The sequence below is a fragment of the Emys orbicularis genome, chromosome 10, assembly GCF_028017835.1.
Source record: "Emys orbicularis isolate rEmyOrb1 chromosome 10, rEmyOrb1.hap1, whole genome shotgun sequence".
Classification (NCBI taxonomy): Eukaryota; Metazoa; Chordata; order Testudines; family Emydidae; genus Emys; species Emys orbicularis.
This window is the reverse complement of record NC_088692.1, coordinates 11,413,780-11,429,200: the sequence shown is the minus strand read 5'-3', so window position 1 is coordinate 11,429,200 and position 15,421 is coordinate 11,413,780. Positions and strand designations below refer to the sequence as shown.

Genomic DNA, 15,421 nt, shown 5'->3' with positions numbered 1-15,421 from the left:
GCTTCCAACGCGGATGCCCTGGAAGAGTTCACCCCTGCGGCGTGCCCTGACTTTTACCCGCCATTCCGTACCCCGCATCGGGGTCGGGGGAGAAGCAGGCAGCAGAGGGACGGGGGGCTGCACCCACGGGGCTGGGGCCGAACCTCGCTCGGCGGGGGGAGCCAAGCAGGATCTGCGCGCCCGGGCTCCGCTCCAGCCCCGCAGTGCAACGGCTCCAGCGAGCGAGGGGCCGGGTCTCCGCGGGGAGCCGAGCGGCCGGCGCGGGGCGGGGGGGAGGGACAGGCCCGCAGGGCGCCCGCGGCTGGACCGAGCGGCGCCTGCGCTGCGGCCCCCCTGGCCGGCCCCCCCCGGCCGGCTTCTCGCGAGAGGCGGCGGCTCAGGGGGAGGAGTCGGGGCTGCTGCCGCCGCCGGAGGCTCCGCTAGCCGAGCGGCTCCGGGCGGAGGTGAGAGCGGGACCTGGGGGCGGGGGCTCCGGCCGGGCGCTGGGATGGAGCCGTGACCCCCCTAGCCAGGGTGCGAGGGGTCCGCAGCGTCCCACTCCCTCCGGGCACAGCTGGCCAGCGGTGCTGGGTTCCCGCCTCCATCCCCGGGGTGCAACGGCCCCTCCCCTCCGGGCACAGCTGGCCAGCGGTGCTGGGGTTCCCCCCTCCATTCCCGGGGTGCAGCGCCTCCCTTCCGGGCACAACTGGCCAGCGGTGCTGGGTTCCCCCCTCCATCACCGGGGTGCAACGGCCCCTCCCCTCCGGGCACAGCTGGCCAGCGGTGCTGGGGTTCCCCCCTCCATTCCCGGGGTGCAGCGCCTCCCTTCCGGGCACAACTGGCCAGCGGTGCTGGGTTCCCCCCTCCATCACCGGGGTGCAACGGCGCCTCCCTTCCTGGCACAGCTGGCCAGCGGTGCTGGGGTTCCCCCCTCCATTCCCGGGGTGCAGCGCCTCCCTTCCGGGCACAACTGGCCAACAGTATGTGGTTTGCCCCTTCCACCAGGGCACAGGCTGGCTTCCTACTACCCCTGGGGTGCAGCGCACCTGACCCTCCCCTCTAGGCACAGCTGGCCATTGGTGCTGCCGACCCCAAGTTTATTTCCATGGATTTAATGCTGGGTCGGTTTTGTTAATGTGAATACTAACGGGGAAGCTCAGACGCACCAGTTCAGTTCCTCCTCCAGCTGTCCAGTTTCCTGTCATTGATCTTGGTGGCCCGCGTATGTGCAGAGGGATGGCAGCGCGGGGGTGACTTCTTGTGCCTGCAGCTGCACTCAAGGCAGAAAGCCAGGTGCTGTGGGTGAGGCTTTCAGAGGGCTCTGCGTAGCTCAGGGTGCCCCAGAATAGGCTAGGAATGCTGCTGGCCACGGTTCCAGGGGGCTCTGGGCAGCATCGGAGCCTGGCTCCAGACAGGGCTCCTGATATTACCTGACAGAGAGTCGGGAGGGAGATAGTGCTGTGGATATCAAGGGTGCTGGAAGCGGCTGACTGTCAGGAATGGGGACCAGGGGGTGGCTCTGTTGATCTCTGTCAAACCCAGATGTTGGAACTTGGTGGCATTAAAGCAACTTTTACACTTGTGACTGGACTTTGCTTGATACAGATATGGGCGTGAGGTGGGTGATTTCCCCTTTATGTAGTCCAACTGTACTTCATCACTTTGGACCTGCTATATTCCCCACCCCTTCTTGTGTATTCAGCCGTTTGCCTTTTTCCTTCTTTGCTTGGATCTGAACGCAAATCAGTGGAAGCTAGAAATAGAAGCGAGATTGCAGACTAATAGCTGGGGAGGAGTGGAAGTGCCTACGTGGAGACTGAGTTTTATGTTTTGTCCTTGATGGGAAAGGCACTAGTCTTATGATGTGGGAATCTATGGCCCTTATTCTAGCCCCATCTAATCTTTGGGCTTGATTCACCACTCATTAGACTGCTGTAAATCAAGTGACCCAGCTGAAGCCAGTGAAGTTACTCTGGTTCCAAACCGGTGTAGAGAGACTCTGTATTTATACTGCAACCATCAAAGGGTTAGCTCAGTGCCTCACTACCCTATATCAGGCTGATGAAATGAGACGTTTGCAAGTTCTGGCTACAGTTGGGACATCAGATCTGTAATATTAGGTCTTTAAATAACTGCATGGATTTAGCATGGAAATTTAGAAGGGAGCAGAAATCTGATAAAAGATAATCTGTATCAACTGCCATTTGTAGTAGGTCACGTATCTTCTTTTCATGCATCTAGGCCCTGGATGATGAGACCTTTATGTAGCCCAGCCCTTCACCAGTGGATCAGCAGCAGGTATGCTATGCCTAAAAGGGCTGGTAAATCCTTTTGAAGTTGTAATTCTCTTCTGTGGCTAACTCCTAGAGTGAGGTTCTCAAACTGTGGTCTGCGGACCACCAGTGGTTCACAAGCTCCACTCAGGTGGTCCGCGGATAGTTCCCTCTAAGGTGCGCGCCTGGGCAGCTGCACACGAGAGAATGAAGGGCCACCCACCTAATTAGTGGAGCCACGCAGGCTTGGCCTGGACCCTGGAGAAGATGTGCAGGTAAGGTGAGGTGGTGGCCTTGGGGGGAATAGGGGGTAGGTGGGAGGGGGCAGTGGGGTGAGAAAAGGGGGTGGGGGGCATTTGGGACATGCAGGGCTGCAGCGGCGAGAGAAAATGGCGACTTTCCCCAGCTCCAGGACTGTGGCTGCTGGGGAGAGACGGCCCTCTTTCCCAGCCCCAGCTTGGGGCTGCCGGGGTGAGGGAGAGAGGGAGAGACCCTCCTCCATCCCAGTCCCAGCTTGGGGGCTGTTGCGGAGAGGGAGAGACCCCCCCTCCATCCCAGTCCCAGCTCGGGGGCTGCTGTGGTGGAGGAGAGAGGGAGAGACCCCCCTCCTTCCCAGCCCCAGCTTGGGGGCTGCTGTGGCAGGGTAGAGACAGCACATCCATCGCATTAGAAAGGTAAGACTACTGATATTAAAATATGAGTTGTGTGCTTTTATTATTTTGTAGAACAAAAAAAGTTTTATTGTTAAGGGGGTTTTTTATATAGCGCTTTTATCCAAAGCGCTTTACAATGGTAAAGCTAATGGTACAAACCACATTTGGAAAGATCATTAAGTGGTCTGCTGAGACCCTCAGCAATTTTCAAGTGGTCCGTGGAAAAAAAAGTTTGAGAACCACTGTCCTAGAGGATACTTGAGTGATGCAGTCATCTTCCTCCATAGTCCTAGCCCTGGCTGGCTGGGATGTGTTGGAACTCTGCACTTTCAAGTGCAGCCAAATAACATGTTTGTTTCAATACATTGTGTAATGGGTTTTGTAACTCAGTCGTGTGTTTCCTATATTAGCTCAGGTCATTTCCATGGCTTTGGAAACTGGCAGTCCCTAATTGGTCTTCACGGGTTTGTGGTGTGGTGAATGGATGGGGAAATCCCCACTCTGGTGTTTTTATGCTTTTCTTTTTCTCTCTGACTCTTAGGGTTATAATTTTAAAATAGCCCATTTGACATTTTAAAAAGCTTTCACTCTTGAGTTGGGACAGGGTATTAAATAGCCTGAGGTCTGTGCCCCCTCTTCTGGGCTCTAATGACCAGAGAACAGCAGACTTTGATCAGATATGACAGAAAGAAAAATGGTAAATTACCATTTTCCTGGGAAATCTTTGTTTTGATAAACATGTGGGCTGCTGCAAGCTAGTGTTGCCATCAGAACTTGCCCTTTGCTAACCCACTCAACTACTAAGCTATAAAGCTACTAAGCTATAAAGCAATTTATTACTTGCCCTGAAACCCAAGAGGCAAAATTTCAGTACAGAGTAAAATATCACAGCTGTAAATTATAAATACTAAATCTATAAACACTTGACAGTTGGCCTTACAAAAGGGGTTTCTAGTGTAAACTCAGACAATATGAATTGCAGCCTTCTGCAACCCCCCCCGGGTATATAGCCCACACTGTGCTAAGATGCAATAGCAAAAAAACTTACTACACGACCCCAGGAGTGGGGACCAAAGCCTGAGCCCACCTGATCCCTGCCACCCTGGGGGGGAAAGGGGCAAAGCCCCACTGCCCCGGGGGGGAAAGGGGCAAAAGCTGAAGCCCAAGGGCTTCAGCCACAGACGGGGGGCCTGTAACCTCAGCCCCACTGCCCAAGGCTGAAGCCCTCTGGCTTCGGCCCCAGACAGTGGGGCTCGGGCTTTGGCTCCTGGCCCCAACAAGTCTAAGCCAGCCCTGGCGACCCCATTAAAACAGGGTTGCGACCCACTTTGAGGTCCCAATCCACAGTCTGAGAACCGCTGCACTAGCGTAAGCCCGATTTGTGTCTGCACTAGGGGTTTGTATCAATGTGACTACACTATGTAGTTACACTGATGCAAATTTGCCTTGTCTAGACAAGTCTTTACATTTTTGCAGCGTGGGGGAGAAGCAGTTTATTTTGAATGTTGGGAAAATAACCAAAACCAAGAAAGAATTTTGCTTAAGTCAGCACAGTCCTGGTCTGACTGATGTCAGAATCTGCTGAGTTTCCCCTCTTGGAGAAAGCAGATCACCAGAACTGAGTTGGTCTCAAACGTCTTACACCATATATTGAAATAAAAACCTGAAATGCGCTTGACTAAACATATCCCACTGGAGGTTTGGTGATTTATGAGTCAGGGGGCTGGATGGCTCAGGTGACGGACAGTAGAGTTCCCTGGCAGTCATTGGGGGGAAATGTGGTAAGTCTTGGCAAAAAATGCAAGCTACAATTTTTCTAAAGTCTCATGTCCTGTTATATCGTGCAAACCCCTTCCCCCCGCCAAAAAAAAAATGTTAAAGGACCAGGAACAGAAGAAAATGGGTCATAGCAACAGCTCTTAAGCCCTATTGATGAGGGCCTGGTCTGCATCTTCAGCTTCTCTGGAGGGGAAAGTGTAGCCAGCAGTCCTAGGAGTGGGGAAGAGGGAGTCGTGGAATCCATTGCAATAATAACCACTGGAGTCAGTGGCCACTGACCCCTATGATAAACACCCCGGCTCTATGCCAGAGGTTAGGAGCTGCTGTCTCTGGTGGTTACTGTGACATCTGTGACTGTTGTCACCTGAGATAAATAGCCGCGCTTACTAATGAGAGGGAGAGCCAGTCACTGGTTCCAATCCAGGCCAGGTCAGTAGTAGCTAAAAGTTATTACCATCCGATGGCTGTTAACTGGCCTGTATGAAATGAGTTTGGTGCTCAGCCCGGTTCCCACTTGGCAGGCATCCACATCACAAATACCACCACCTTAATTGGCATTGAAGGGTATTCTTGCTGGCATTCTCAGCTTTGAGACCAAGGGCTGCATGGGCCATATAGTGTGAACTCCCTACTCACCTGTAGAGGTTGTCTCTTCAGGTTATGGCTCAGGCACCTGTCTCAGAGCCCTGTTCTCTCTGTGTGTGTATATATAGAGACCTTTAGTCTCCAATGCTTTCAGCCTGGCATCTTTTATTTGTACTAAAATCACACTGCCACTGAAAAAGAGAGAAAATAACAATTGACAGAATGTGTTTTTTTCCCCTCGGCATTAGTTGGCTTAGTTTAACTAAGTCCCATTATGGGTCTCTGATCGAAATCCCATCCGTGAATATGGCACTGCCCGAGTTAACAGGAGAGGATTTGGTTTGATCCTCCGCTGATCATTGCTCTGTAGCTTGGAAAATCAATCTGTTCTCTAGCAGATGGTGTGCTGTCCCCTGGAAAGCAGGCTTGAGCCTTTGGGGTGGGCTGGGTAAAGCTGCATGTTTTCAGTGGCTTTCAAAATGAACATCCGTCCAATGATCCAGAGGGCTGCGAGGGTTTGTTACCGTGCTAAACACTGCGTTTTGGTAAGGCTAACACTTCCGTTACTTGAGAGAGGCCGCCCTGGGGTGGGAGATTTCGCAGCAGTGCTGGCAGGCTGCTGTGGTTGCACCATGTTATGGAGGGTAGAGTTTGCAAGTGAATGATTCTCTTTGAAACATTATTATTATTATTTAATTGCATCCCGGTAGCGTCTAATGCCTCCAGCCAGGATTGGGGGAACGCACTATTCTGGGCACTGTACATACCCAGAATAGAAAACAGTCCCTGCTGCAAAGAATTCACAGTCTTACCGACAAGACAGGCCGACAGGTACAGACAAACAACAAAAAAGCAATTTGCTAAGCAGCAGCATTCCAAATCTTCCAGGAATGGGCTGAGACTGCGAGCCTAAGTATTGGCATATAAACACGCACACATCCATGTAGTGGCGTTGGAACAATTTGTATAGTGGGGGTGCTGAGAGCCATTGAACCAAACTGTAAACCCTGTATATGATGGAAACCACTTCAAGCCAGGGCGTGCTGCCGTGCGTCCAGCATCCCTAATTCCAGCAGCCCTGCCTACACACACATTACAGTTTACCCCTCCTTTAGCCCCCTTTGCATCTTCCTAGGCAACTCTTAGATCCAGTCAGTCCTCGTCTTCACTGACCTCGCCTAGAGAATTATTGCTGAGTAATACCTGCCTTCTTACTCTTCAGAATGGCATGTATTCTATCCTCTTCCAACCCCTGCTGACCTACAGAACAAGAGGCTGAGTCCAAGTCCCATATCTCAATGCTTGGTGCTGCAGTGCAAAGCGATAGTTAGATCACCAGCCACTCCTGGTCATTGGCTCTTTCATACCTCATCAGTGCAAGCAAATGCATTAAAAAAAAATCCCTAAATGGTGCATTTTTAGTGTTTTCGGACAAACTGAGCTAAAAAGCTGATACAAAGCCCTAATCTTTCACTGCTCTTCTGTTTATTAGCAAGTATTTAGCCTAGTCCTAATGGGGTAACCTAGTGGGTAGATCCAGGGGCTAGGTAATGGGATTCCTGCGTTCTAATCCCATTCTGTCACTGACCCACTGTGCCGCCTTGGCCTGTGTGTACTTCAGAGGTGCTGGGCACCTACCACCCCACTTGAAGTCAGTGAGAGCGTGGGTTCTTCGCATCTCTGAAAATCCAGACTGTTTCCTGGCTTTGAAATGGTCTTCCCAGAGGGAGTCTAGTTAAAGCTGGAGAAGCACTTTGCGAGCCCTGCGTGGAGTGCTGTCAAAATGCTAATTGGGATGATTATGGCAGTGTTCAGAGAGCAGGGACGAGTTTGTGGGTGTTTGGATGGCTAGTTTGGCCCCTTAGAGAAGGGGGAGGCCCATTTGAACCTGGATCTGAACTTCCTCACAGCTTGGGGATGTTCCGACCTGGGGATTTCAGTTCAGCCCCATCTCTGTCACTAGGCAGAGGATTCCCATTGGGGATGGATCATCCAGCTTTACAGCCACAGTCTGCCATTGGTGCAGCATTAAGCAGCTGTGCTGCAACAGAGGGCCTGGTCTGTAGCCTGTCTGCATTGCTATGCATTTGTGGGGGTACAAACCCGAGTTGATCAATGATCTAAAAATCAAGAGAGTCCTACAAAATGTGGAAACTAGGTCAAATTACAAAGGATGAATATAAACAAATAACAAGTATTTAGGGGCAAAATTAGAAAGACCAAGGCACAAAATGAGATCTAACTAGCTAGAGACATTAAGGGTATCAAGAAAACACTCTACAAATACATTAGAAGCAAGAGGAAGACCATGGACAGGGTAGACCCGTTACTCAATGAGGGGGGTGGGGGAAATAATAACAGAAAATGTGGAAATGGCAGAGGTGCTTAATGACTTTTTGTTTCGGTTTTCACCAAGAAGGTTGGTGGTGATTGGACATCTAACATAGTGAATACCAGTGAAAATGAGGTAGGATCAGAAGAGGCTAAAACAGGAAAAGAACAAGTTAAAAATTACTTGGACAAATTAGATGTCTTCAAGTCAGCAGGGCTTGAGTATTCTAGGATGTATTTCATCAAGGAGCTGACTGAGGAGATATCTGACCCATTAGCGATTATCTTTGAAAAGTCATGGAAGACGGGAGAGATTCCAGAAGACTGGAAAAGGGTGCAAATATAGTGCTCATCTATAAAAAAGGGAAATAAGGACAACCCAGGGAATTACAGACCAGTCAGCTTAACTTCTGTACCTGGAAAGATAATGGAGCAAATAATTAAGCAATCAGTTTGCAAACATCTAGAAGATAATAAGGTGATAAGTAAGTCATCATGGATTTTTCAAAAACAAATCATGTCAAACCAACCTGATAGCTTCCTTTGACAGGATAACAAGCCTTGTGGATGGGGGCGGGGGAGTTGTAGACGTGGTATATCTTGACTTTAGTAAAGCTTTTGATACTGTCTCGCATGACCGTCCCATAAACAAACTAGGGAAATGCAACCTAGATGGAGCTACTATAAGGTGGGTGCAAAACTGGTTGGAAAACCATTCCCAGAGAGTAGTTTTCAGTGTTCACAGTCATGCTGGAAGGGCATAACTACTGGGGTCCCGCAGGGATCAGTTCTGGGTCTGGTTCTGTTCAATACCGTCATCAATGATTTAGATAATGGCATACAGAGTACACTTATAAAGTTTGCGGACAATACCAAGCCGGGCGAGGTTGCGAGTGTTTTGGAGGATAGGATTATAATTCAAAATGATCTGGACAAACTGCAGAAATGGTCTGAAGTAAATAGGATGAAATTCAATAAGGACAAATGTAAAGTACTCCATTTAGGAAGGAACAATCAGTTGCACACATACAAAATGTGAAATCACTGCCTAGGAAGGAGTATTGCGGATCTGGGGGTCATAGTGGATCACAAGCTAAATATGAGTCAACAGTGCAACGCTGTTGCAAAAAAAAGTAAACATCATTCTAGGATGTATTAGCAGGAGTGTTGTAAACAAGACATGAGAAGTAATTCTTCTGCTCTACTCCGTGCTGATTAGGCCTCATCTGGAGTATTGTGTCCAGTTCTGGGCACCACATTTCAGGAAGGATGTGAACAAACTGGAGAGAGTCCAGAAAAGAGCGACAAAAATTATTAAAGGTTCAGAAAACATGACCTATGAGGGAAGATTGAAAAAATTGGGTTTGTTTGGAAAAGAGAAGACTGAGAGGGGACATGATAACGGTTTTCAAGTATGTAAAAGGTTGTTACAAGGAGGAGGAAGAAAAATTGTTTTTCTTAATCTCTGAGGATAGGACAAGAAGCAATGGCTTAAATTGTAGCAAGGGAGGTTTAGGTTGGACATTAGGAAAAACTTCCTAACAGTCAGGGTGGTTAAGCACTGGAATAAATTGCCTAGGGAGGTTGTGGAGTCTCCATCATTGGAGATTTTTAAGAGCAGGTTAGACAAACACCTGTCAGGGATGGACTAGATAATACTTAGCCCTGCCATGAGTGCAGGGGCCTGGACTAGATGACCTCGCAAGGTCCCTTCCAGTTCTATGATTCTATGATGCTTTGGCTCGCACGTGGGAAAAAGGGAAGTGTGCTTATCTCCAGAGCACATGTACCCAGAGCTGTGATACTGGACTTTGTTGTGGAGTTTTCCCTCTGCGCCATTTTTGTTTAGTTTACAAACCGGGGACGGGTTTGGTTGCTGTTTTTGTTTATCCTGATTCATCTGGATGGAGAGCAGTGTCTCAAAGCAGATGCTGACCCCATGCTAACTTTGCATGCCAACAATCCCACAATTGCTCTTGACTTGTTTAGATTCTTCCCTTCCCTACAAATTTCCCATATGTAGAGAAAATTCACTACCGATGATTTCACAGTTTGTCTAACCAATCCCAGTCTCCGTGCCCATTGGGTGGGGTGCAGAACATGAGGTTCCATGAAGAACCCCCTCCTAGCCATGAATCCCAATACGCTTCAGATGTTGTATTTTAAATCAAATATACCGTTGCCAGGCGCTGCTCGGATTTGGCCGATGCTCTTTATTTTTAATTTCTCTCCCTTTACAACGTGGAATTGTTGCTGCCCTGAGAGGCCGTGTGTGTGTGTGAACTGGCTGGCAATCAGCCTCAGCATTTTGGGAGGAAAGAAACCCAGCGCTGGTTTTGAAAAGGTTCCTTTCAGAGCTACTTAATGTGCACAAATGGTTTTGTTTTCATAATTGATGTGGATATGGTTTGTTTTGAGGCTGTTAAACAGAATGGGGATGTCAGCAGAAAGGGCTGCTTTTGTGTTTTAGGGGTTTTGTTTTTTTAATTGGTGCTTTTCTCTGTTGATAGCCTTAATGCTCCTCGGGAGTGAGATTGTGCAGTTAACACCTTTTTATTCACCTTCCTAAGTAACATCTCGTCCGAGAGAGAGGTTTTAAAAAAGAAAAATGATTCTTTCTCTCAAAATACTGGGAACTTTCTAACCACTCTAATGCGTTGCACTTCCCTGGCCCCTGCCTGCCATCCATCCAATGATCTCAAAGGGCTTTACAAAGATTAATGAACTAAACAGCATAATTACCCTGTCATAATACTCACCTACATTGTACCTATTTTACAGATGGGGAAACGGAGACAGGGAGGCCAAGACCAACATTTTCAAAAGTGGTCACTTATTTTGGATAGGTCAGTTTTTGGGAGCCCAACAAGAGGCCGGTTTCCACAAATGTTGAGTGCATACAGCGCCCATTGGAAGTCAGTGGGCGCTGAGAGTGCTCAAGGTGTCTTGAGCTGAGCTTCTAAAATCAGAGGCCACTTTTGAAAATTTGGCTGCAATTGACTGGCCCAAGCTCCCATAGGGAGCTGGGAATAGACTCTGGATCTCCTGACCTTCTGCTTTAACTGCAAGACCATTTTTCCCTTGGCTGCTGAGCCAAGCAAGCTGCATTGCTATCCTGCTGGCTGCAAACATGACTCTGCTCAGAATTGTTTTCTTTGTACATGTGCATGTAGTGCTATTAATATCAATGAGGGGGACGCATCACGTGTATTTTGCAGGAAGTTAACTTGTGCACAAATGCTCACAGTGTTACCGCTACTTGTAAGCTCTTTGGGGCAGGGATCATCTATTTTGGTCAGTGTTTGTGCAGCACCTACTACCACGGGCTCCTTGTCCATGACTAGGGCTCCTAGATACTACAGCTATTCAAAGAATAATACTAATTGCTTGGGGTTTATGAATTGAACTTCCAAATGTCACCAACTTAGTCCCAGCTCAGTTGTTTGAACTGTTGTCCTTCCCTCACTAGTTTGAGTTGACCTTCATGAAAAGAGCACTGTCTAAGATGCTTCTAAGGTCCTTTAAGGAGCAGACAGAGTGGCCGAATAGTCTCGATATACTGCAAGAGGGCAAGGAGAAGACTTATTTGCAGTTGATCGGGGGTGAAGATCAGGAGTGATGACCTTTGAACGACACTAATCCCCAAAACCTCGGTTTTGTTTACAGAAAATAAATAGAATTTTAGGGGGAGGGGGGAAATCATGAAACTTAAAAGTAAATAAATAAATTGGTTTCAGTGCAAACAGTTTGGATTTTGTGAGAGCTGAATGCTGCAGAATCCAGCTCCTGCATCACGACTAAGACGTGAAATTGACAATAAACAGAGCTGGCCAGTTTCCCCATCCATGCCGAGTGAGGTGCAAAAAGGCAACTCAGTGTCTCTCTCCCCTCTTGTGTATTATTATTGATCATTTGTATTACAGTAGCATCTAGAGGCCCCAAGTGAGATGGGGCCCATTTGTGCTAGGCACTGTACAAATCCATTATAAGAGAGAGCTCCTGCTATAATGATTCTATAGTCAAAACAGACAGAAAGTTGATGGGAGGGGGAACAGAGGCCCAGGGAGGTGAAGTGACCGCTCAGGGTCACACAGCGGGTCAGTGGCAGAGGTAGGAATAGACCATGGAGAACCTGAGTCCCAATCCAGTGTCCTGTCCACTGGGCCATGCTGTCTGTTCCTTGCTCCCTCCTACCTTCCATTAAGCCACCGGACAGGCTTTGCTTGTGGGGCAGTCCTGAGCTCTCAAGCTTTTTCCCCGCTGCTTGTCTGACTAAATGAAGAGCTAAATTGGGGAGGAGCTGAGGCCACTGCATTCAGCTTGCTTGGCTCCCCAGCCCTCACCTGGCATGGATCCCCTGATTAGAAAAAATGCATCCGTGCTTGGGAGTGGGGTATACAGCTGTTTCCCTTCCACAAACCTCCCTCTGGGACCATGTGTGCAGCTAGTGAGGGGAAGTTAGGAAATCTGGGTTCTGTTCCCTACTCTGACACAATCTATGTTGACAGACGTTGGGTGAGTATTTTAACCTCCGTGCTTCAATTTCTCTATCTGTAACTGGGATAGCACCGCCTGCCACGGGGTGTGTGAGGCTTAGCTAATATGGCTTGGATGCTATAAGAAATGCAAAATATGTTGGGCCAGACAAGAGGCCCGCCCTGCTCAACACATTCCAGAAAAGCAGGAAAGGTTTCTCTTGGCTGGAGCAACCCTGAAGCTGCATGATCTCAGTAGTCATACAGCCAATGTAAAACCCTGAGGAATGTTAAATAGGATTTTTATCGGGGCCAGGTCCCTTTATAAATTAGAGGCAAGTTTGGATTAAATCATAGGAAAAACTCCTTGTGGCAAAAGCAAATAGACAAGGGAATAACTGCCAAGAGAGGTCATTGAGTTATCATCCGTGGGATACATTCAAACGGAGATTAGATAAAGCATAGCACTGGGCCAACTCACAGTCCATAGAGGAAGGTGAATTTTGACCTCTGATGTCCCCAGCAATGACACCCTTCATGCCCATTCAGCTGATAGAATCTCGATTTTCAACACAGTATTGTGGCTTTAGGGGCATCTGAATGAAGGAGGTCAGACCACGTTATGGGATTGCTAACGTCAAGTATTCAAAAATCATGAGGCAGGCCCCCGACATGAATAATATTGGTTTAAAAAATGAGTTTAAAAAAAATAAATTCTGGCTAATTTTTACTTTTTCTGCTTTTTGAGACTTCGGGGTTTATGTTTTCAAGCTTCTCTCATGAGGGCTGGAATCTTATTTTTATTTTTTTTGTAATGGAAGTGGAGAGTCTCAAGTAATCACATGACTCTCGGAGCTGGAGTCCTTAAGAAAAACACCGACTGTTGCAACACTCACGATAAAATTGCAGGAGATGACAACTGACTTTGACTCCAACAATCCTCTAATGTAGCCAGAGCCCTCTCTTGGCAGAGCCTGTCCGCACTAACCTGGATGCATGCAGCACCATGCCTAAGAGCCGGTTACTTTCACTTTCTGATCCCCAACCGCCTGCAACCCAGTAAGTGGGGTAGCAGCAACTGGTTATGCTGTCGACTTGTACGTCTGATGCTGGGCCACATCAAGGGGGAAGGCCTGCATTTAACCCCGTGAGGGCCAGTGGTCTGTGTGTAGTTGGGTGGGAACAGGATGTTTCATACAGCACTTGTCACACAAAACCTTACGGTGAGGAGTACGTACGGCCACATGGAAGCCGTTACCCTGCAGGGTCGCTCTACATCAGAGTGCTCAGGAGACTGACTAACTTTGGTTTTTGTACCCTTCCAGGCTCCTTGTCAGCAGCACAATGTGGTATCCCAAGCACCATTGTGTGAGACTGAGGTGAACTCAGGAGAAAGAGACCACACCAGCAACAGCCAGGATGACCAAAGCACGGCTGTTCCGCCTCTCGGTGGTGCTGGGTTCCGTCTTCATGATCCTGCTGATCATCGTGTACTGGGACAACGTGGGGACGGCTCATTTCTACCTGCACACGTCCTTCTCCAGGCCTCATGCCCTGGGCACTCCGCCCACCGCTGCTCAGGATGAAGACCGCGAAGACTTGTTGGACATGGATGAGTTTTTAGAAAAGCTACTGAGTTCTGGCCTGAGGCAGAATGGTCCCTTGAACAGAAAGATGGAGCAGGCCCCACTTCAAGGCTCCAGCAGGCCTGTCTTGGGCAATCTGGAGGAGAATGTGAGAGGCTATGACTGGTCCACCCGCGTTGCCAGAGTGAGCCTGGACCAGGAGAAGCTGCAGGCTGAACGGCGGAGGATGCTGCGGGAGTTCTGTGCCAATTCCAGCTTCGCCTTCCCCGCTAAGGAGCGTTCCTTTGACGACATCCCCAACTACGAGCTGAACCACCTGATCGTGGACGACCGCCACGGCATCATCTACTGCTATGTCCCCAAGGTGGCCTGCACCAACTGGAAGCGGGTGATGATCGTGTTGAGTGAGAGCCTGCTGGATCAGGGTGTCCCCTACCGGGACCCCCTGGACATTCCCCGAGAGCACGTCCACAACTCCAGCACCCACCTGACTTTCAACAAGTTCTGGCGCCGCTATGGGAAGTTCTCCCGCCACCTCATGAAGATCAAGCTGAAGAAATACACCAAGTTCCTCTTTGTACGCGATCCCTTCGTGCGGCTCATCTCTGCCTTCCGCAGCAAGTTTGAGCTGGAGAATGAGGAGTTCTACCGGCGCTTTGCCATACCCATGCTGAAGCTCTACTCCAACCACACCAACCTCCCCACCTCTGTTAGCGAGGCCTTCAGGGCGGGCCTCAAAGTCTCCTTCCCTGACTTCATCCAGTACTTACTGGACCCCCGGACAGAGAAGATGGCCCCTTTCAATGAGCACTGGAGGCAGGTTTACCGCTTGTGCCACCCGTGCCAGATAGACTATGACTTTGTTGGGAAGCTGGAGACCCTCAACGAAGACGCAGCTCATCTGCTGCAGCTTCTCAAGGTGGACAGGCTCCTCCACTTCCCCCCCAGCTACCGGAACAGGACTGCCAGCAGCTGGGAGGAGGACTGGTTTGCCAAAATCCCTCTGGCCTGGAGGCAGCAGCTCTACAAACTTTACGAGGCTGATTTTGTACTCTTTGGCTACCCCAAACCAGAAAATCTGCTTAAAGACTAAAAGCAATTGGAAATTGGAGGAGGGGGAAGGGGGATTACCAAAAATATTTAAAACTTCACAATATCCTCCTCTTAATCTCCCAACCCAGGAAGATAAAATTAAGTATATTTTTTCTACTCATCCCCTTCCAAATTTGCAAGAATCCAGGATACTCCAGCCAGCTGTGCATCACCAGAAGACCCCCCACCCTCCCTTTGCAATCGGAAGACTTCCTCTTTCAGTCTGTCGGCCATGTCCTTCGGTCGCTTTTTATTAATACTTTTTAAAAATTAATATATTTAAAATATTTAATACAAATTGCGCGTTGTGGTGAAGGGAGAGGTGGAGTGAAAAACAATGTCCCTGCCCCTGTGTGTTGTCTCAGTGCTGTTGTGTGCTGTGGAGGCACCGCTTCCGGGAGTGCCTGGGGTTTACAAAACACTCGAGGCTAAACTCCGAGCTGGTGTATGCAGGCACTGCCCCGTTGATCTTAGGGCACTTGTCCCTGCTTATGCCGAGTCTGGAGGATTCTCTGCACCTTGAGGTCTTTAAACCACAATTTGAGGACGTCAATAACTCAGACATAGGTTAGGGGTTTGTAACAGGAGTGGGTGGGTGAGATTCTGTGGCCTGCGTTGTGCAGGAGGTCAGACTAGATGATCATAATGATCCCTTCTGACCTTGAAGT

The 15,421-nt window shown here is 49.1% G+C and overlaps 1 protein-coding gene across 3 annotated transcripts; it reads left to right on the top strand.

Annotated features, from left to right (window-relative positions):
* The first annotated feature begins 370 nt into the window (after window positions 1-370).
* Window positions 371-15,099, top strand: CHST12 (carbohydrate sulfotransferase 12). 3 transcript variants are annotated; one of them, XM_065411521.1, is made up of 3 exons: window positions 371-443; window positions 2,221-2,277; window positions 13,401-15,099. In XM_065411521.1, the coding sequence occupies exon 3, from the start codon at window positions 13,495-13,497 to the stop codon at window positions 14,752-14,754; it is 1,260 nt and encodes a 419-aa protein (XP_065267593.1). In that variant the 5' UTR covers window positions 371-443; window positions 2,221-2,277; window positions 13,401-13,494; the 3' UTR covers window positions 14,755-15,099. The 3 variants fall into 3 exon arrangements, with proteins under 3 accessions (XP_065267593.1, XP_065267595.1, XP_065267594.1); XM_065411522.1 differs by lacking the exon at window positions 371-443 and adding an exon at window positions 1,254-1,272; XM_065411523.1 differs by lacking the exon at window positions 2,221-2,277 and having other exon boundaries at window positions 392-443.
* Window positions 15,100-15,421: the final 322 nt, after the last annotated feature.